General features: G+C 42.6%; 1 protein-coding gene across 1 annotated transcript in view; it reads left to right on the top strand.

Annotated features, from left to right (window-relative positions):
• Fntb (farnesyltransferase, CAAX box, beta) overlaps positions 1-20,620 on the top strand; it is a 77,767-nt gene that overhangs the window by 30,992 nt on the left and 26,155 nt on the right. Inside the window, exons 3-6 of the mRNA XM_046461095.1 lie at positions 7,507-7,579; positions 9,976-10,067; positions 18,141-18,287; positions 18,390-18,473. Of these exons, the coding sequence (XP_046317051.1) occupies positions 7,507-7,579; positions 9,976-10,067; positions 18,141-18,287; positions 18,390-18,473 (396 nt within the window). The remainder of the gene's footprint in view (positions 1-7,506; positions 7,580-9,975; positions 10,068-18,140; positions 18,288-18,389; positions 18,474-20,620) is intronic.

Below are 20,620 nucleotides of genomic sequence, written 5' to 3'. Positions count from 1 at the left end.
GTTTCTTGCAAGGACCTTATAAATAAGCTCACCTTCCCTGGAGTTGTTTATTATGTGCTCAATGATTACTTTTTAACCAGAGGCCTCTGCTTTTAGTGGGTTTACAAAGTTCCCAGGCTCTAAAAATGAACTGAATCCCTTGTCCTCTCTTCTGTCACAGCTAACCACACAATGCCCAGGAGTGATCCAGGTTTAGGAAATGTTTTTATTCTAATTCTGTTCTGCTGGGTTCACTTGAAGTCTTTCTTTTTTTTTTTTTTTTCATTCATTCTGCAATAGCATCTGGAGGGTCTCCAAAGGACAGATACTCTGCTGGGCTTAGGAAGCAGGCATGAGCAAGGCCGGCCCTGATCCTGCCTCTGCTGGGTGCTCAGTCTGATGGCGGAGGTGGACATTAGCAGATGAACACAAATACATATTACCAGCAGCATGCTCTGAGAGTTACAGCCAGGATCTAACTTAAGTTGAAAGTCAGGGATAGCCCCCCTCAGAAAGTGATATTTAAGCTGAGACCTGTAGGTTGAATAGGGTTGTTCCACACAGGTAACAGCATCTGTAACCATTCTGAGACTGCAGAGAACAGAGCTCAAAAGAGGCAGTGTCTTGAAGCCCAGTGGGCTCCCCCTAGTAAGAAATATAGTTTACATCACCTCCCAGGATGAGTTTGTTCCACCACCTCAATATATTTACCTTTTTGATGGTTCCTCCCCAGTGTCCTCATCCTGCACTCTTCCCCAAGGATGTACTCTGAATCCTCCCTGCATCCTCCGTGCACGAATGCGTGCAGAGCCTGGTTTGTTCTGCTCCATCTCATTGGCTTTCATTGGCTTTGGGCCTGCATTATTCAGCTTTTCCTTAACTTCCAATTTTGGATTGAGTGAACTGAGAATAAAGGAGTGATAAGGGTATTAGTTGCTTGGGCTGCCACAACTGAACACCAACACTGTGTATTCTTTTTTTTAAATATTTTTATTTTTTAGTTCTTGGCGGACACAACATCTTTGTTTGTATGTGGTGCTGAGGATTGAACCCGGGCCGCATGCATGCCAGGCGAGCACGCTACCGCTTGAGCCACATCCCCAGCCCCCAACACTGTGTATTCTGAAACCCAAAAACTTATCTTCTTAGAGTTCTGGAGGTGAGGAGTCCAACATCTAGATGCCAGCAGGATGGGTTTCTCCTGGGGTCTGTCTTGGGGCTTGCAGATGGCCTTTTCTCTGTACCTCACCTCCATGGTGTCTTTTTCTCTTCTTATAAGGACACCCATCTTATTGGATTAGGACCCCACCTGTATGACCTCATTTAATCTTAAATATCTCTAAAATGGTGCTGTTTCCAAACACATGGGATTTAGGGCTTCCACATGAATTTTGGGGGAACATAATTCAGCTTATGAGTATAGTTTCTGAGTGACCAAAAGAAACAGGATGGATATATGTCCCTTCAATTTAAAAGAATCATAAACCTGAACATATTGATGTGTGTGTGTGTGTGTGTGTGTTACGTTTATGATTAAATGGAAGAGAATGAAAGAGAATTTCCATTGTGGAAGTGGTTACTAAAAGGCATTTTTCTTCCACTGGTTGTAGCTGGAGTTTGTCTTTGGATGAAATCAGCTGGAGGAGCTCAGCAGTCCCTCCCCAGCAGGACTCCTGGGGCCTGGTTTTCTGGGGTAAGGTTCAAGGTGAGGGTGAACCTTACTACAGAAAACCTTACCACAGAAAACCTTCGATGAAGGCTCATCTTTACGCAGGCTCACATCTTGTCCCTAGGGACCAACCCAGGGCAAAATAAAAGATGATGGAGGATTCCTTCAGCTAGAGTCCATGTAATATCTTTTTTTTTTGGTATGTCTTTGCTTTTTGTTTGTTTTCCTTTTTTTTTTTAGCATTTATTTTTTAGTTTTAGGTGGACACGATATCTTTTTTAAAAAATTTTTATTAGTTTTAGATTGACACAATGCCTTTATTTATTTTTTATGTTGTGCTGAGAATTGAACCCAATGCCCCACACATACTAGCAAGTGCTCTACCACTGAGCCACAGCGCCAGCCCCACAATATCTTTATTTTACATTTATGTGGTGCTGAGGATCGAACCCAGTACCTCGTGCATGCTAGATGAGCACGCTATCACTGAGCCACAACTCCAGCCCTGTTTGTTTTCCTTTTGAGATGAGATCTTGCTGTGCTGCTCATGCTGGTCTTGAACTCCTGGGCTCAAGTGATCCTCCTGCCTTAGTCTCCTGAGTAGCTGGTACTACAGGTGTGCGCCTGGCTTTTAACTTCTTTTTTTCTTGTTTTGATAGTTTTTTAAATTTTTTTCCTTGTTTTTGACAATGCTGGGGGTTGAACCCATGATCTTGCTCATGCTAGTCAAGGGCTCTACCACTGAGCTATATCAACAGCCCTTTTTATTTTTTATATTGACACAGGATCTCCCTGAGTTGCTGGGCTAGCCTCGAACTTTCAATTCACCTGCCTCAGCCTCCTGAATCAGTGGAATTACAGGCATGTGCCACCGTGCCTGGCTGCTCTTTTTAAATATATGCATTCATTTAATTGTTTAATTCAGCTACCTAAAAACACCCAGTCCAGGGCTGGAGATGTGACTCAGTGGTGGAGTGTCTGTCTGGCATGCATGAGGCCCTGGGTTTGATCCACAGCAACACACACACACCAAACAAAACAAAACAAAAAGGCCAAAAAAACCCCATGTAGTCCAGTAGGGAAGGCAACCTTGGGCTGAGAGGTCCTCTACCTCAAGGTGCATGTGAACACTGAGAGAAGCGATAGAGCAGAGCCCTGAGCCAGAGTAGACATTGTGTTCTCCGTCTGACCACCCTTCTCCTTGTGTGCTTGAATTCCAACTTCTCCTTTGAGGTCTGTTTTTTTTTTTTTTTTTTTTAATTGAAGGGACATAGATGCAGGGAGAACAGTCTTTTGTGTCTAGTGAGAAACTGACCTTACTGTATTCCTTTATTTCTCCTGTTCAAATGACACACGGGTGCTGAGGCCTGCTGTAGGTGCTGAAGACAGACGTGGTCTCTCTTCACTTATGAAGTTACAGTATAATTCCAGTAAAATACAACCCGTCACCCCATCCCTCTCCCCAGCATTATGCTTAGGATCTCAGACTTTTTTGTTATAAGAAAGTCAGTGTTCTCTTGCCTGACATTTCTAGACGAGGTCATTGATGTTCTCTTATGGTATAGAGTGTTCTACTGTCTCTTTCTTGGGTCTCTGCATCTCAAGGTATTTGGAATATTTGAATTCTTTTTTTTTAATATTTATTTTTTAGTTATAGTTGGACACTATACCTTTATTTTATTTATTTATTTTTATGTGGTGCTGAGGATCGAACCCAGGGCCTCACATGTGCTAGGCGAGCACTCTACCACTGAGCCACAACTCCAGCCCTGGAATATTTGAATTTTTTTGACTATTTTTCAGAAAGGAAGGAACTGACATATAGAAAACCCTGCTATGAATATGCTGAGAATGAGCCAGGAGTTCCAGCTCTGAATTCTGTGCTTGCCCTCACCTGCCTTGGGTTTCTTAGCCTCTCCTTGCTAATGTCTCTCAGGCCTTCCTGGTTCCTCTTGTCCATCAGACCTGTCCTGGCCTTGGTTTCTTACCTGCTCACCCTGAGCCAGCTCAGACGGTGAACTGTTTCAGCAGTTCACTTACCTCTTTCCGTGTCTCCCTCATCAGCTTTCATGCTCTTCCAGTCTTGCTAGTCCTTCCTGTAGCATGCCACTAGCTCCTTTTGCTAAATAGTCCCAGCAAGATTATCAAGGAAAAAAAAATCACTGGCAGTGTCTGCTGACCTTCTTCACCAAATTTTATACTACTTAGTTTCCATTATGCCTTTCCATAACTGTCTTGCACTCTTTTATTTGTCTTATGTAGATTCCCTAACACATTCATCACTGCGGCCACTCCACAACTCTCCCATGATCCTGAGAAAATAGAGGCTATCTCACATGAGTTTCTTGAGTCTCCTCTTCCCCACTTTAAATCCCTAGGTTTGCCTGCCTCCATACTCTGAAACGCCTTCTCTGCAAGGATGTAAAATCCTTCCATATTGCCAGACTCACATCTCCTGCTGCCCCAAATACTTCAGTAACTCCCTTTAAAAAGACATTAACTGCCTTTGTTTTTTAGTAACAACTTTAATGAGATGTAATTCATATATCACATATGAATTACATCTGTTTCAAATGTAGAATTCAGTGGCTTTGTAATATAATCAGAATGTACAACCATCAACCACAGTTAATTTTAGATCATTTTCATTACTGCCCCCCTCAACCCCCCAAGAAATCCTGTATCACTGCCAGCTCCTCCATCTCCCTCAGCCCTGGGCAACCCCTTGGTATACTTTCTGTCTAGGGGTTTCTCATTCTGGACATTTCACATAGTGAATCCTATGGTATTTTTGACAGTTGTCTTTCCTTGGCTTGTTTTCAAGGTCACCCATGATGAAGCACAGTGACTGCCATCTGTTCTTAGGTTTGAGACCAGATTCCTTAATGCACTTATAAGTCCACATGATTTGACACCTCTGTTCCTCTCCAGTCTGATTTGTCTGCTCTCCGCCTTGTACTTTTGCTCCAGCTTTGGATCTAAACTAACAGACACACGTGGTGTCCTCTTTAACTCATGGCCTTCCAGCCTTAGCCTCAATACTCTTCCCTTTGGGAAAGTCTCTCTGACCCTCCCTCCCTTCCTGTGAGCTGTTACAGCCCACCATACTCCCCTGATCCCTGTTCTCTGGATGTGTCATTCACTCACCTGAGCGCACCTGGACCATAGCTTTACAGAGCAGTCAGCCTGGACCCCAGCACCAGACACTCTGCCTCTGCCTGAAGTGAGTGGGTGCTCACTGAGGCCTGGCCACTGGACTTTCCAAAAGAGAAACAGTCTGGCCTCTTCCTTTGCAGTTTGCTGTCACCACTCCCCTGAATGCCCTTAAAGGCCACCGGCCATACTGTTGTCTGTTTCTTTCTCTTCTCCCACCTTCTATGACTTCACCTGTCACAGCTTGCAGATAAGCATTCTCATTCTGTTTATGTAATCATGATCCCTCTTCTGAGTCTCACATGTTGCCTTAGTCCATTTTTCTGTTGCTATAACAGAATGCCTGAGACTGGGAAATTTATAAGGAAACGAGGCTTATTTTGGCAAATGGTTCTGGAGGCCAGGAAACACAAGAACATGAAGCAGCTGCAACTAGTTGGCTTCTGAGAAGGACCTCGTACTGCTTCATCTCAGGGTGGAAAGCCCAAAGGCAAGCAGGGCACGTGGGGAAGAAACAAAACATGACTATCAGCCTCATTTACAGCAGCTCTTGAGAACAGACCCTTCCCCCTGCAAAAGGCTCTAATCCCTTTTAATGACAATCGCTGCTTATAGAGTCTGCCCCCTGCAACACCATTAAGAATCATATGTTGGGCTGGGGATGTGGCTCAAGCGGTAGCGTGCTTGCCTGGCATGCGTGCGGCCCGGGTTCGATCCTCAGCACCACATACAAAACAAAGATGTTGTATCCGCCGATAACTAAAAAATAAATATTAAAGTTCTCTCTCTCTCTCTCTCTCTCTCTCTCTCTCTCTCTCTCTCTCTCTCTCTCTCTCTCTCTCTCCCCTCTCTCTCTCTCTTAAAAAAAAAAAAAAAAGAATCATATGTCATCCTGAATTTCGGAGGGTACAGACCATGTCCAAACCATAGCATGTGTGCATCCAGCAGCCCTCATCTGAGTACACTCCATGTGTCCAGAAGTCCCCAGGCTGGCCTAGGCCCTGAGCACTTTCTGGGTCAGCTCTGCCCAGCTTCTGACCTTCCACTTGGCTTAGCTTGCAAACACAGTGTCCAATGCCCTTGGATACTTTCTCTAAAGCACAGTTATGGCTTTTTAAAAGCTCTTCTGGGCTTCCTTTTTGCCTACTAAGTTGAGTGGAAATTCCTCAGCTAAGAGGAATTTCTTCCCAGAGCCCTATAAAAAGGGTCTGGTGCTTGTTCTCCCATTTCCTCCCACATTTAGGCCCGATCTCCCCACCTGTCCCTCCTTTTGTGCCCTTTGCGCCTGGCACGGTGCAGCACAGTCGAATTACCTGCTCGTGACTACTTCAACTTCAATGAAAATTTCTCCCTCCACCAGGGCTGTCTACTTCAAATTCTGCCTCTTCTGCATAGACTTTGCTGATCACTCTTTTCTTAGTGACATGCCTTCCTCCCCTTTGAACCAAAGTAGTATTTTTTTGTTTTTCCTTTGTGAAACCTATCATTTCCCCCCTTGGGTTTTTTTTTTTTTTTTAGAGAGAGAGAGAGAGAATTTTATTATTTATTTTTTAGTTTTCGGCGGACACAACATCTTTGTATGTGGTGCTGAGGATCGAACCCAGGCCTGCACGCATGCCAGGCGAGCACGCTACCGCTTGAGCCACATCCCCAGCCCTCCCCACCTTGTTTTTTAGTAATTTCTGTACTTACATTCATGGCCTTATTCTGAGCATGAAAGGTGGGAGTTGTAGAAACAGTCGAGTTGCCTACCTAGAAGAGGGGCTGTGGCTCTCCTTCCTTTTGTTTCTGCAGTCAGCAAGCACAGTGACTGTCTCAACATTCTTTTCCTTTTTCTTCCTTCCATAATCACATAGGCCCCTTTTGCAACACCAAACTAGAAGTGCTGCCTCTGTCTTTGCCTGTGCAGGTGGCCATGGGCGGCACATTCCTTCTCAAAGCCAGTAATGCTGACGTCAGTGCCAAGGACGTGACTGACTACAGAATACAAACACCTCCTCTGGCCAGGGCTGTGGGTCAGCATGTGGGAGGTGGAATTTCGGGGAGGGAATAATGGATGGATAACTGAGGAGCAGGCCGGGTACAAAGTATACATCTTGGAGAAGTGATTCCAGAAGAAATGACAGCAGCTGAGCAAGTCAGGGAAGCAGCAAGACTCAGGTTTAAATGACTGAATAGAGCTGAGCCCAGTGGAGAAAACCTGTAATTTCAGCGACTTGGGAGACTGAGGCAGGAGGATCACAAGTCTGAGGCCAGTCTCAGCAATTTAGTGAGGCCCTGTCCAAAATAAAAAGGGTTGGGGATGTACATCAGTGGTAGAGCACCCCTGGGTTCAATCCCCACTACGGGGGGGGGGGGGGAATTAAACATGGAGGATCACAAGTTAACCTGTTTTTAGTTAGATCCTGAGGAGCCTTCTGGGTGGATCGTCACTACCTGGCTGTGGGGGCTCACTGCAGCTTTTCAGTTAGCCCAGGGTCACTTCTTTCAGATGATCTTGCTCAAGAACATCTGCCAGCCTGGTATTCAGGGACTTCAGAGACACTGAGATGCAGGCCTCTGTTTCCGGGATAGTCACCCTTTGAAGCTGCAGCAGTGCTGGGCACCTTTTGAATGACTGTGGGGCGTGTCCTGAAGCTGCATGTGCGTGTGTGTGGTAGAATCTTGGTCTCCTAGCTAGGCTTATGTGCTCTTTGTCTTTCCAGGCTTATTTTGCAGAGAGAGAAGCACTTCCATTATCTGAAAAGAGGCCTTCGGCAACTGACTGATGCCTACGAGGTAAACACATTGTCTGCAGACTCTTTATACCAAATTCTTTACCAAGTTTCCCTCCTTTTTTACTATTTGAATGCAAAAGGCCATCTGGTTTGACCTGTTGGAGATTTACTCAGTATCACATGGTTCTGACAGGAACCTGGGCACTGTCATAGAGCTGAGACCCCATTTCCAAAGGGTAGAACCAGATCTCCTAACATCTTATCTGCTCTCAGAGCTAGTAGATCACCCTAGACAGGATGTGGCTTTTGTCCACCATTCAGTACAGCTAAGCAGTTCACATGCTTTCTCCTGATCCCCTGGGCAACTACTAAAAGTCAGTTAGTTACCTAGTCACCCCTAACCTTTACTCTGTAAGCTGATCTAGTTCCTGAATTGACCAGAGGACCAGTACACTATAGGCCCAAACTTTGAGCGGCTCTTAGAGCATATTCGCAGAGGCCTTGGGTTCATAGAGGAGACTCAGTCTATGGCTGGGAGTGGGGCTGAGTGACAGGCAACAGTTGAATATGAACAGGAGGGCTCCAGTCTCCTTGCCTCACTTTACACCCAGCAGATCTACTTTTTTAGGGGGGTTCTACATTTGATTATTATTATTTTTAAAATATTTTATTAGTTGTTGATGGACCTTTATTTATTTGTATGTGGTGATGAGAATCAAACTCAGTGCCTCACACATGCTAGGCAAGTGCTCTACCATAAGCCACAACCCCAGCCCCTGATTATTTTTTATTTTATTTATTGTTAGCTGTAGATGGACATGATGCCTTTATTTTGTTTATTTATTTTTATGCAGTGCTGAGGGTCAAACCCAGGGCCTCATGTGTGCTGGGCAAGTGCTCTACCACTGGGCCACAACCCCAGCCATACATTTGATTTTTTTTATTTATGGCAAGGATGTGTCAACGTGAATGCCCATCAGGCCCAAGCAGGCAGCATGAGTAAGAGAATTGTCCCGAGTGGAGGCAGGCATGAACTGGAGGCCCCCTCTATCTACCCGGTTCCTCTAGTTGATGTCATTGGGAAATGAAGACTCAAGGTTGCCAGATCGTGTTTTTTTTTTTTTTTTTTTTTACCTCAAAATAAAGCCAGAAATTCAAATTATTATGTATTTTTCCCATCAGTTAAACGTCACAACCAATTCCAGTTAAACAAACCAACAAAGCATATCCACAGGGTAGATCTGGACTGTGGGCTTTCAGTTTTCATTCCTTAACTCAAAGCCTCAGTGGTTATTCCTTGTAACCATGAGGTTAAATGAGAAGCATGAGGTAGGTCGGTCTTTATATTTTACAGATAAGCAAACAGGCATAGAAAGATAAAATAAATTGTTAATAGCTATAAGACAAAGAGCTAGGATTCAAACATAGGCCATATCCTTAGGAATGACTACAGTGGCCCACCAAACTGCCCACCACATGGCCGGCCAGCCACAGCTCAGACCATCACACGTATTTTAAGAGGGCAGCTTTGTCCAATGGAAAGGCCACCAAATTGAGAGCCTAAAAACCTAGGTTCTTGTTTAAGCTGCGACATTTACTGTTTTTATACTCTGGGAAAAAGTAGTCTCTCTGGACCTCCTTATGTACTTTTAATCTAAAACAGGGACACTGTTACTACCTGTCCTGCCAAGCCTTGAATCTCAGTAGCCATGTATGACTTGCATTAGGATCAAGATCTGTCTCCATGTTGCTTTTGGAAACCTTGGCTAGCTCCCAGGCAGAAGTAGTTTCCTCCATGTGCTGCCTCAAGGCCGTTCTGCCCATTATAGCGTTTGTCAGGGGGTATGTCCACATGTTCCATCTTGTTCCAGAAAGACATGAGGTAAACTGTGCTTATGTGATTGTCTCATGCGCTCTTCCTTGGCAGATAACCACATACATTTTTATCCCAACCATCTCAAGAATTGAAACCAAATTCCATTCATTATCATGCCCCCAGTGTCTGTGCAGTGCTTGGCATGAGTGCATACTTAACCACATACTTGTTAAATTCATGGGTCAGTTAATTCAGAAAACCTCTGTGGGTCTATACTGGGGAAAGAGCAGCCCTTAACCTGCTGGTATGTGGAAGTCCTGCTCAGTCTTCCTTAATGCCTGCCTTGATTATTTATGGCAAGGATGTGTCAGCGTGAATGCCCATCATCCTTAATGCCTGCAAGGGAGGGACCCACTGGGTTTAAGTCCAGTTTTTTTTATTCCATTGTCCTCTTCTCACAGATGGTCATTTCAGTTCCTGGCTAAGGCCACAAAGCAGAGCATCTTCATTCACTGATTGTTGTTCAAGCAAGGCCCTCCTCGAGGTCACCAGGCTATGGGGAGTAAGACAGATGTAGCCTTGTCCGCAGTGTCTTGGAATCATTCTGAATAGGGGTGTGTTTTTTTCTCTGTCCCTCTCAGTGTCTGGATGCCAGCCGCCCATGGCTCTGCTACTGGATCCTGCACAGCTTGGAACTCCTAGATGAACCCATCCCCCAGATAGTGGCTACAGAGTGAGTATGGCTCTGGGGAACCTGGAGTGTTCTCTGGAATTGCATCTTGAATTTGGGGGTTCTTTTTTGTTTTGATTCTGTTTCTGTTTTATTTGTTGTGAATGAAAAAAAAGCTACAAAGAAACCCTTGCCCTTCTTTTGACCTCCAGCAACTTCCTGAAACTCCTCCACTTCAGAAGCTGGTGGGTAGAACAAGACTTTGAACTCCCAAGAGAAGGATTCTGGTTTCTTCTGTGCCCTTTTCTTTTGACTCTTGGCTCTAGTCTTTGAGAAAAAGTCTTCATCATCAGCTCTGGGAGAAATTATTTCATCAGAAAGTTGTTGTTGTTTGCCTAGCTGCTGTTGGAAGCATGTGCCAGTTCTGTGAGCAGAATCCCCTCGCCTTCCATAACACCTCCATGGAAGTGCCTCTTCCCTGTGCCTGGAGGGGCAGGTTAGCTCTTGATGGGACTGGATGGTTACTGCTTGGGATACTCATGCCATAACTCCGTTTTCTCAAACCTCTGATTGATGACTAGAGATCTAAGCAACTGAGATTCTCTCCAAGCTGCTTGCGCAGATGGCATTCATGGAATGGCACCTCATTCTCAGAAGCTTATGACAATTTATATCTTTTTTTTAAAAAAAAATTTTTTTAGTTGTAGATGGACACAATGCCTTTATTTTATTTTTTATTTTTTTATGTGGTGCTGAGGATCGAACCCAGTGCCCTCCACATGTGAGGCGAGCACTCTACCATTGAGCTACAACCCCAGCCCGACAATTTATATCTTAAAGAAGAAAAACCCTGATCTTTACTCCAGTCTTAGGGATACTTGGGCAGGAAAGGGTGGTCAGGAGTGGACCTTGGAGGTCCGCCGAGAGCAGGCATGTGTTCTTGGTTTGTGTTCCTCTGCTCCTTCCAGAGCTCTCAGGGGCGAGGAACCTGGGATTGGAGTCTCCTGCACCAGGTTTGTTTTTCTGTGCCCAAGGTGGCATCTGTGCCAGGGCTCATGGAGGCTCACCAGAGCCCTCCCTGGTCACAGTACCCCTGCCTCGGTCACATTGTCAGGTCAGAAGAACAGAACTCACATTGTCTTATTCATTCTCTCTTAACAATAACCTCTCATTCTTGCTTTCCTGGGCAGGGTGTCTTGTGATGAATGTGGATGGGGAAGATAATAAAGCATTAGGCCATTAACCCTTGTGATACGTACAGTGCTTTCTGAGGCTGAGGGAAAATGTGTACTGTTATTATCATCAGGATGCTGCAGCAAGCCTACTTGCTTTCAGCACTGGAAGTAGAGTTGGATGCAGTTTCTGCAGTAACAGGAATTTAATTGTCAAAGGCCCATGTGTTTTTGAAATACCAGTTGGGGGTTGGAGGTTGTTTGGAAAGCTTTTTCCCCACACCTACACAGTCAGGATGTACACTAGGAGAATGGGAAAGTTGCACATGAGAGGAGAAAAAATAAATGGAAGGGTCTGGGACTTATTTCAATGGTGAAGGCTCACCTGGCATGTGTGGGGGCCCTGAGTTCAATCTCAGTCCTCTGCTGAAATGGGAGGATTCTCTGAATGTACACATGGGTGGAGGAGGCATAGCTTAAGTAAATTGTAGTACAATACATACAGTGAAATATTAAACAGCCATTCAAAATTTTATATATGTAAAGTTTATTTGCATATAAAATGTTTATAAAGAGATGCGATGTGAAAACAGATAAAGACATTCAACTTTTATAGATTAAAAACATAGATGATTGATTATATGCATAGAAAAACCAGAAGGATGCATGTACATGTGACAATAGTTAATTCTGAATAGCAAGGTTAAGGATGGTTTTGTTTTGTTTTTTTTAAAGAGAAAGAGAGAGAGAATTTTTAATATTTATTTTTTAGTTTTCGGCGGACACAACATCTTTGTTTGTATGTGGTGCTGAGGATCGAACCCGGGCCGCACGCATGCCAAGTGAGCGCGCTACCGCTTGAGCCACATCCCCAGCCCAAGGATGGTTTTTAAATGTTCTTTTCTAAGCTTATTTTCATTTTGTAAAATTTCTACAGTGAAACTTTGTTTTGTCATTAAAAGAATGTTTTAAAAATAACGAGCTGATTTATCCTGATTTCAAGAACACTCAGTAGTTAGTGGCCTAGAGTTCCTGCTTCACAGCTGCCTTAAAAGCTCTACTGTGGTTCTTCTGAGCCTAGAGCTATTGAACTTTTAAAGAATGATAGGCTTTCCAGTAATTGTATTGCATTTTGTTTTGTTCTTAGCAGGCAATTAATTCTAACTCCAACATACAAAGAAATAAACTATTTTTAGTAAGATTCAGATTAATCTTTTTTAAAAAAAATATTTAATTATTTATTTATTTGGCGGACACAACATCTTTGTTTGTATGTGGTGCTGAGGATCGAACCCAGGCCACACGCATGCCAGGCGAGCGCACTACCGCTTGAGCCACATCCCCAGCCCCTCAGATTAATCTTAATGACTTCTATAAAATGTTTTTAAGACTACCTACAATAAGACATTGTCTTTTTTTTTTTTAAGTTGTAGATGGACATGATACCTTTCTTTTATGTATTTATTTGTATGTGATGCTGAGGATCGAACCCAGTGCTTCACATGTGCTAGGCAAGTGCTCTACCACTGAGCTACAACCCCAGCCCCAAGACATTGTCTGTTTATTTATTTTTATTTATTTTGCACAGGAAAAAGAATGCTTTGAAACAGTGTCTGTTTCCCCTCATTCAGATATTAAGATGACCCAGAAATGGAGAGTTGGGCTCTGGAGTTTATTAGTTGCCTGCCCTCTTCCCTGCCCCAGCTGGCACTGGACACACACTCCCTACACACACACGCAAAGCTTTCTCTCGCTTTCCTATTTTCTCTTGTACTTTTGTTTGTTTAGGGAATAATATGACAAGCTGAGTTCCCTCTAGTGGACAAAATCACTTTTGTCAGCTGCTGTGACTGCTGACCAAAGCCAGCAAGGCCAGGCTTTTATTACTGCTGGTTTCAGATGTTTCAAGGATAATCTATTCATAGGTGAGAATTTAACATGCCTCTCTTAAGAGGTAATATGTATATTTATATGCATGTTTATATGTATGTTTGCAAAAATAAATTGATATTTTGAGATCAGACATTTGCTTTGCTTAATGATTTAGCACTGAAGAAAGCATCCTTTAATGAGAATCCTGTGCTTTGTTATTAAAAGCTTCTGTAATGAAACAAAATCAAGATCACAGGAAGACCATTGATTGTACTGTTAAAGTTAGGTTTTTAACTTTGATAAGAGCTAAGACTTTAAATATTTTAGAACTCTTCAGCTTATAGGTTATCTGGGGGGAGCACTGGAGACGGAACCCAGGGCCTCACCTCCACTGAGCCTCACCTCCAGCCCCAAGAAGCATTGCTTGTCATTATTGTTTACAGCTCATGGGACCCTGATCTCTGGTCTGCTTCTTGCTGTGATCCTTGCATTTATATGCTTTGCACACCCTTCATCCTGCCTTTCCTGATTATATCACTTGCTACTTGTATGTGTTTCATTTGTTTTTATTCTTATTGGCTTCTGATTTGTTTCCCTGCTCATTTTGTATCATTTGCTTATTTATTGTACATACTTTTTTAATCCTTCGTCCCTATAGGTGACAGACTTGTCCAGAGTCAACCACTTTCTGTTAGACCTTAACCATTACCTGAAGTCCCATAAACTCCTTATCAGGCAGATCCTCTTGCTTTGAACTTGATCCTCTTGTAGGTTTTATATCTTCTTTTAATGGTGAAGGATAGAGCAGTGGTGTCCCAGAGACTTTTCCATGAGAATGTCCTGTAAATTTCTTGTGTGCTCCACTGTGGCAACCATTAGTCAAATGTGGCTATTGAGCACTTGAAATGTGACTTGTGTGAGCTAATTTTAAAATTTTAATTAATTCAAGTAAAAATTTAAATAGCCTCAGGGAATGGGAAGTAGAATAAAAGGTACTGGGGTCTGAATTAGAATAAGATACATTCCATGTTGTATAATTATGTCAAAATAGATTCTACTGTTATGTGTGACTAAAAAGAACCAATAAAAATAATTTATGGAGGGGCTGGGGGTGTGGCTCAAGTGGTAGCGCGCTCGCCTGGCATGCGTGCGGCCCAGGTTCGATCCTGAGCACCACATACAAACAAAGATGTTGTGTCTACCGAAAACTAAAAAATAAATATTAAAAAATTCTCTCTCTCTCTCTCTCTTTAAGAAAAAGTAGAGAAAATCTTTCCTTTAAAAAAAAAAAAGAAAAATAATTTATGGAAATAACTATTTTCTAAAAAAAGAAAAATTAGAAGAATGGCATTGTTTTGCATTTTGCAAATCTTAAATGACTGATCTAATAAAAGACAGCTGGATTCTCAAAAAATAAAAATAAAAATAAATTAAATAGCTTCAAGTGACTAGGAGCTACCTGCAAGGGACTAGGAGCTACCTGCAAGACAGTGCAGATCTATCTCAGTGCCATCCAAAATGTAGTTCCCACACCAGCAGCATTGCCATCACCTGGGAGCTTGTTAGAAATACAGAAGCTCAGATAGTTTTGAACTAGTGCTACAGTGTAACCAGATCCCCAGGTAATTTCTGTGCACACTCAAGTTGGAGAAGCACTAGTACTTGGGGTGAACATTGGAGTCACATAGGGAGTTTAAAAAAAAAAAAAAAAAAAAAAAAAAAATATATATATATATATATATATATATATGGCCACCTGGATCCATCTTCCATGATTCTGCTTTAATTGTTATTAGGTGTGGCCTGGGAGCTGGATATTTTAAAAATATCCCCCAACTGACTCTAATTGCACAGCAAAAACTTGTGGTGCTTAAAATCTGGTGGGTAATTTGAATCACCTAGGAATATGGAAACAAGGCAGAGGGCTAGGCTCTTCTCTGCCTCAGCAAGTCTAAACCTCTGTAATAACAACAACAACAACAATTATTATTATATCCCTGCCTCCTTGTATTAAGGATTGAACCTAGGGTCTCTCTACCGTTGAGTTACATTTCCAGCACTTTTTTTTTTTTTTTTTTAACTTTGAGACAGGGTTTCACTAAGTTCCCCAAGCTGGCCTCAAACTTGTGATCCTCTTGCCTCAGCTTCCTGAGTTGCTGGGATTACAGGTATGAGCCACTGTGCTTGGCTTGGCGTTTATATTCTTTATTAGCTCTCAATGATTCTTTTATATTTATTTTGGGTTTGAAAATCCCTCATCTAGGGCCTGGGTTGTGGCTTGATGGTAGAGTGCTTGCCTAGCACGCATGAAGCACTGGGTTAAATCCCCGGAACCACATAAAAATAAACAAATAAAATAAAGGTATTGTGTCCATCTACAACTAAAAAAAAAAAAAAAAAATCCCTCATTTAGAAGATAGTTGCCTACTCTGTTGGTAGTTATCACGTAAGCTAGAATGAAAAGTCTTGCTGACATTAAAGAAAATAGATCTCCATCTAAGATACACATTATCTGTAGTATATCTAAATAAATGCTTTTGCAAATACTTGTTTTTCACAAACTGTGCCATGCCTGGTATTTGTGCAGTGTTTCCTGCCTGAAATATTTTATTGATTGTTGAATATTTGTTCCCTAAGATAAACTTTTCTTTCCCTTTTGATAGATTGAAGTATCATTAACATCTTAGTTTTCAAAATTGCTAAGAAGTCTGCTAACGACAGCTGGTATCTTCATGGTCAGTTTGCCAGTTCTTAAGGTGCAAGTTGGAAAGTCTTGAGATCAGAATGTTCTGTAATACGGAAGTGAGACTCAAGAGAAGCCCCACCTTCAGTTCTGTAGCACAACCCCAGATAGTCAGATGCAGAGTGTCAGCTGAGGGCCATTGGCATGGAGGGAGGATATCAAGGTGTCTGGTACATTCAGATCCTAGCTCATTCCAGACTTTAGGCTACCAGGTCAGGAGTGTTGTATTTGGCATGATTTTATCTTAGGAGCTGGGGAAGGAAATGGACAAGTTAGTGAATCATTTTCTTTCTTATTTTTAAAAATGTGTTGGTAAGTTTTGCTTGTTACTTTGGGATGTTGTTTGTGGTGCTGGGGATTAAACCCAGGGCCTCACACATGCCTGGCATTCTACTGCAGAGCTACATTCCCAGCCTCAGCCTAACCCCGCTCCCCCTATACAGGGGATTAAATCCATGTCCACTCTACCACTGAGCTATCTTCCCATTCTTTGTTTTTGAGACAGCATTTTGCTAAGTTGAAAAGTTGGTCTCAGACTTGCAATGCTCCTGCCTCTAAATGCTTCCTGAGTTGCTAGGATACATTTTTGCACCTCCATGCCTGGTTTAGCCTAAATTTTATATTAGCTAAAAACCTTTTACTTTTGTGGTATAGAAAGCTTTTGGTAGGCTATTGCAGCCAGCCTTTGTTAGGACTTGAGCTCATTAGCTATTTGTTTCTGGAAAATGGCATAAAAATTAAAGATGATTTGGAAAATATGTTACAAGCAATTAACTAATGAAAACTTTTTTGTGTGTGTGTGGCACAGAAATTGAATCCATGCTCTTCTTCTAAACTGTATCCCCAGACCTTTTTATTTTATTTTATTTTATTTTTGAGACAGGGTCTTGCTAAATTGTATAGGCTGGCCTCTAATTTGCAATCCACTTGCCTCAGCCTCTCGAGATGCTGGGATTACCAGCATCTGTGATACACACCTGGATATGAAAATTAATTTCTATTATAAATAATGTACAGTGTCTTCCTTCTCTCTCTTCCTTCAGTTTCAGCCCTTGTGTTTCCTACAATAAAATTTTAGGTATAAATAGAAGTGAATTGGTATCTTTTAAGTCAGCAGCACTTTCTGTTACTGCTCTTGTTGGGATAGTGGAAGGTCGAAAATCAAAAGTAATTAAACATGATGTATGTTTGTTTTGTTTTTGTTTTTGTGGTGCTGGGGATCGAACCAGGGCCTTGTGCTTGAGAGGCGAGCACTCTACCAGCTGAGCTATATCCCCAGCCCCATGATGTATGTTTGAATGCAGTAATACACTGTTTTCGTGGAGATCAGCCTATGTGGTCTCTCTTGCATCAGTGGATAAGAAATCATGAAATGAAGAGACCAGAAGAGAAGGCTGAGTGTGTGTGAGACAGGTTTGCTGTTTGTTCTCATCCATGGAGGTTTTTCATGATAGGCAGGCCTGCTGAGTCAGGAAGCAGCTGGATGATCAGGGCCTTTCTAGAGCACTCCTTCCCGGTGACCCTCAGAGGACCTTGGACACATAGGGGCTCTCTTGATTTCACCTAAAGCAAGAATGGAACTTCAGGGAGCCTGGTTTCATAATCAGAGGTAAACCTTCCATAAATGGCTTCCCTCAGTGAGGGGGCCAGGGGCCTCTTTGGATTAGTGTGACAATTTCTCCCAGAGCCTGCAGACTGTGATGCTTTCTTGTGATGTGACTCAACCGTGCTCCTTTTGAGTTTGCCATGGCTGGCGAGCATGTGGACCTCCCACCCCAGGAAGACAGACTCCACCAGGATCTTGTTTTTTTCCTGCTGGTGGGAACAGAAGGCAGGAGCCCACCAGGGCGGAGGTGGCAGTGGGAGTGGAAAGGTCTTTCCAGGTGTTCATGGTTGGCCTAGGACATGGGTCTGAACCAGGACAGCCAGCATGGAGAGGAGCATTTGAGCTCCATGTTTTAGGCAAAATTCCAAGGCTGTGAGGTCCCAAAGGCAGGAGGAGGCTGGAACCATAGATGCAGGGTGGCAAGTTGCTGGGAAAGGTGTGGTCAGGGAACACATGAGACTCTTACCCTCAAGCCTATGAAAGGTTGTTTCTTCTTAGCCCTTATTTTCTTTGCCTCATGACTAGGCCGATGCTTAAATACAAAACTCAAGAGGGAATACAAAACAGATGATAGCTGGATAGAAAATTAAGCCCTTTCACAAGTTATACTCAGCAGGTGGGTGGTAGGGTTTTTTCATTTTAAGGGAGGAGGAATGATTGAAAAGGCACAGGTTTTGGTGGGAATTTGGCATTTTGAAATTAATGCTCTCTGACTTTGTTTTTCCCTTTGTCCATGTACCTAGTGTGTGTCAATTCCTGGAGCTATGTCAAAGCCCAGAAGGTGGCTTTGGAGGGGGTCCTGGTCAGTACCCACACCTTGCACCCACGTATGCAGCCGTCAATGCCCTGTGCATCATTGGCACCGAGGAGGCCTATGACGTCATTAACAGGTACAACAGCCAGTAGTGGTGGAGACCCAGAAGGGCTCCCCACCTGCTACACCGCGCTGACCATTGATTGCCTCTTCTGCCTCTTTCCCTGCCATTTCTCAGAGAGAAGCTTCTTCAGTATTTGTACTCACTGAAACAACCTGATGGCTCCTTTCTCATGCACGTTGGAGGTGAGGTGGACGTGAGGTGAGTGGGCAGCTGTATCAAGAGCTTGTAGAGCTTATCTGTCATTAGAGATGCTATGTTCAAGGAACAGCCTGGCAAAGCTGCTGCTTCATGCCACCAAGTGATGCACAGAATGACATTTGAGTGACACAGTGTCACAATCATTGCAAATGATACAGATGTCCTCAGGTGTCGTTCTCTCTTGTTTCTTTTATGTAAATGTCAAAACATAAGCTAGAAACAAAACCAATGCTTTTGTTTTAAAAATTGAAAATACATTTGCTTGATATAAAATGATGCACCATAATGTAAAACTGTACAGTATAATATAATCATTCATTTCTCTTGGAAGAAAGCTCAGTAAGAGACTGGACATGTAGCTCAGTGGTAGAGCATTTGCCTAGCATGCACAAGACCCTGAGTTCAATCCTCAGTACCAAAAACAGAAAAAGATAAGCCTGGTAAGGACTCAGTGAACACTTTGATTGAATTTGATCAGATGCTGAGAATGCTGAATATCTGAGATCCTCCTATGGTGTGTGAGTTACTTCAGGAGGTGTAGAGAGTCTTACAAGCCCATAGAGTGCAGTGCAGAGATGTCATATCAACTGACTGGTACCTGTTGGCGCATACTTACTATTTTACTCAAAAAGTATGTCTGCTATACCTAGCAAGTGTTTCCTTACTTGGCAGATTACTTATGAGGCGTATAGAAAATTTGGTGAATGAGTCATTTCTTTTTTTTTTTTTTGTATTTTATTTTATTTTTTTTTAGAATTTTAATATTTACTTTTAGTTTTTTGGCGGACACAACATCTTTGTTGGTATGTGGTGCTGAGGATCGAACCCGGGCCACACGCATGCCAGGCGAGCGTGCTACCACTTGAGCCACTTCCCCAGCCCCTGAGTCATTTCTTAAAGTGAGTGGCTCATAATAGCTTATTGAGATTTTATACCATTTTCTTCTTATTTAGTCTGAGAAACGCAATTTTGTGTGTGTGAGGTTTCTATATCAAAGCCATCTTATTGCTTATTATTGCTTGGATTTGCTTCTACACATGTTAATAAATATTCTTACTTGAGCCAGGCATGGTGGTACATGCCTGTAATCCTAGCAGTTTGGGAGGCTGAGACAAGAGGATCGTGAGTTTAAAGCCAGCCTCAGCAATTTATCAAGGCTGTTGGCCTCACTGAGATTAAACCCCTGGATTTAATACCTTAGTAAGATACCCACATACAATTCTGACTTAACCATTTGTTTGAAAGCATAGGGATTAAAAAAAAAAAAAGACCATTGTTGAGCATAAAACACATTGCAGATAAAAGTAGGTAACCACACTGCAATAAAATAGATTTGTTTAGTAAGAGATTTTTCTTTTGAGTAAAAGATTTTTTGGTTTGTTCAAACCAAAAAATGAGACGAGTTATCTGTATGTGCCAGTGAAGTCAATGTAACTGTTGAGGTAAAAGAGTACTGTGTTAATTCTGAAGGAAAAGATTTAAAGATTTTTGCTGCCCTCACGGTCACTGTTTTTTCATCCCTGTCCTATAGATATTACATCTAAATATGCACAGCCCTGAAACTTAGCTTTCAAAAACATATTGAGGGGCTGGGGATGTGGCTCAAGCGGTAGTGCGCTCGCCTGGCATGCGTGCGGCCCGGGTTCGATCCTCAGCACCACATACAAAAACAAAGATGTTGTGTCCGCTGAAAAACTAAAAAAAAATAAATATTAAAAAAAAAAAAAACATATTGAGGGCTGGGGCTGTAGCTCAGTGGCAGAGCACTTGCCTAGCATGCTTGAAGCACTGGGTTCGATCCTCAGCACCATGTAAAAAAATTTTAACAAATAAAATAAAGGCATTCTGTCCATCTACAACTACAAAAACAAAAAAAAAAACTTGTTGAGATTAGGCAACAGCAAACACACCATAGCAAAAGCTGTGTGTTTTAATCACCTATCTTTTTCAGACATGATTATTCTCCAACTTATTTGTTCCAGCACCAGTCTTTCTGTGTTTTTATATCTGCTAGACAAATGCTGGGCAACTTCTCCAATAAAATAGATTTGTTCCACTGAAGGGCATCAGAGCCATGTTCCTCCTCTTCCTCTCTCTTTTGGACACACTCCATCATCTGAGGCCCTGCTTTTCGCTTGCACAGAGGA

This window comes from Marmota monax, unplaced genomic scaffold (assembly GCF_021218885.2).
Source record: "Marmota monax isolate L192 unplaced genomic scaffold, Marmota_monax_Labrador192_F-V1.1 WCK01_AAM20220418_F8-fsc00001, whole genome shotgun sequence".
Lineage (NCBI taxonomy): Eukaryota > Metazoa > Chordata > Mammalia > Rodentia > Sciuridae > Marmota > Marmota monax.
The sequence above is the reverse complement of the archived record's forward strand: the minus strand, read 5'-3'. Positions and strand labels throughout refer to the sequence as shown.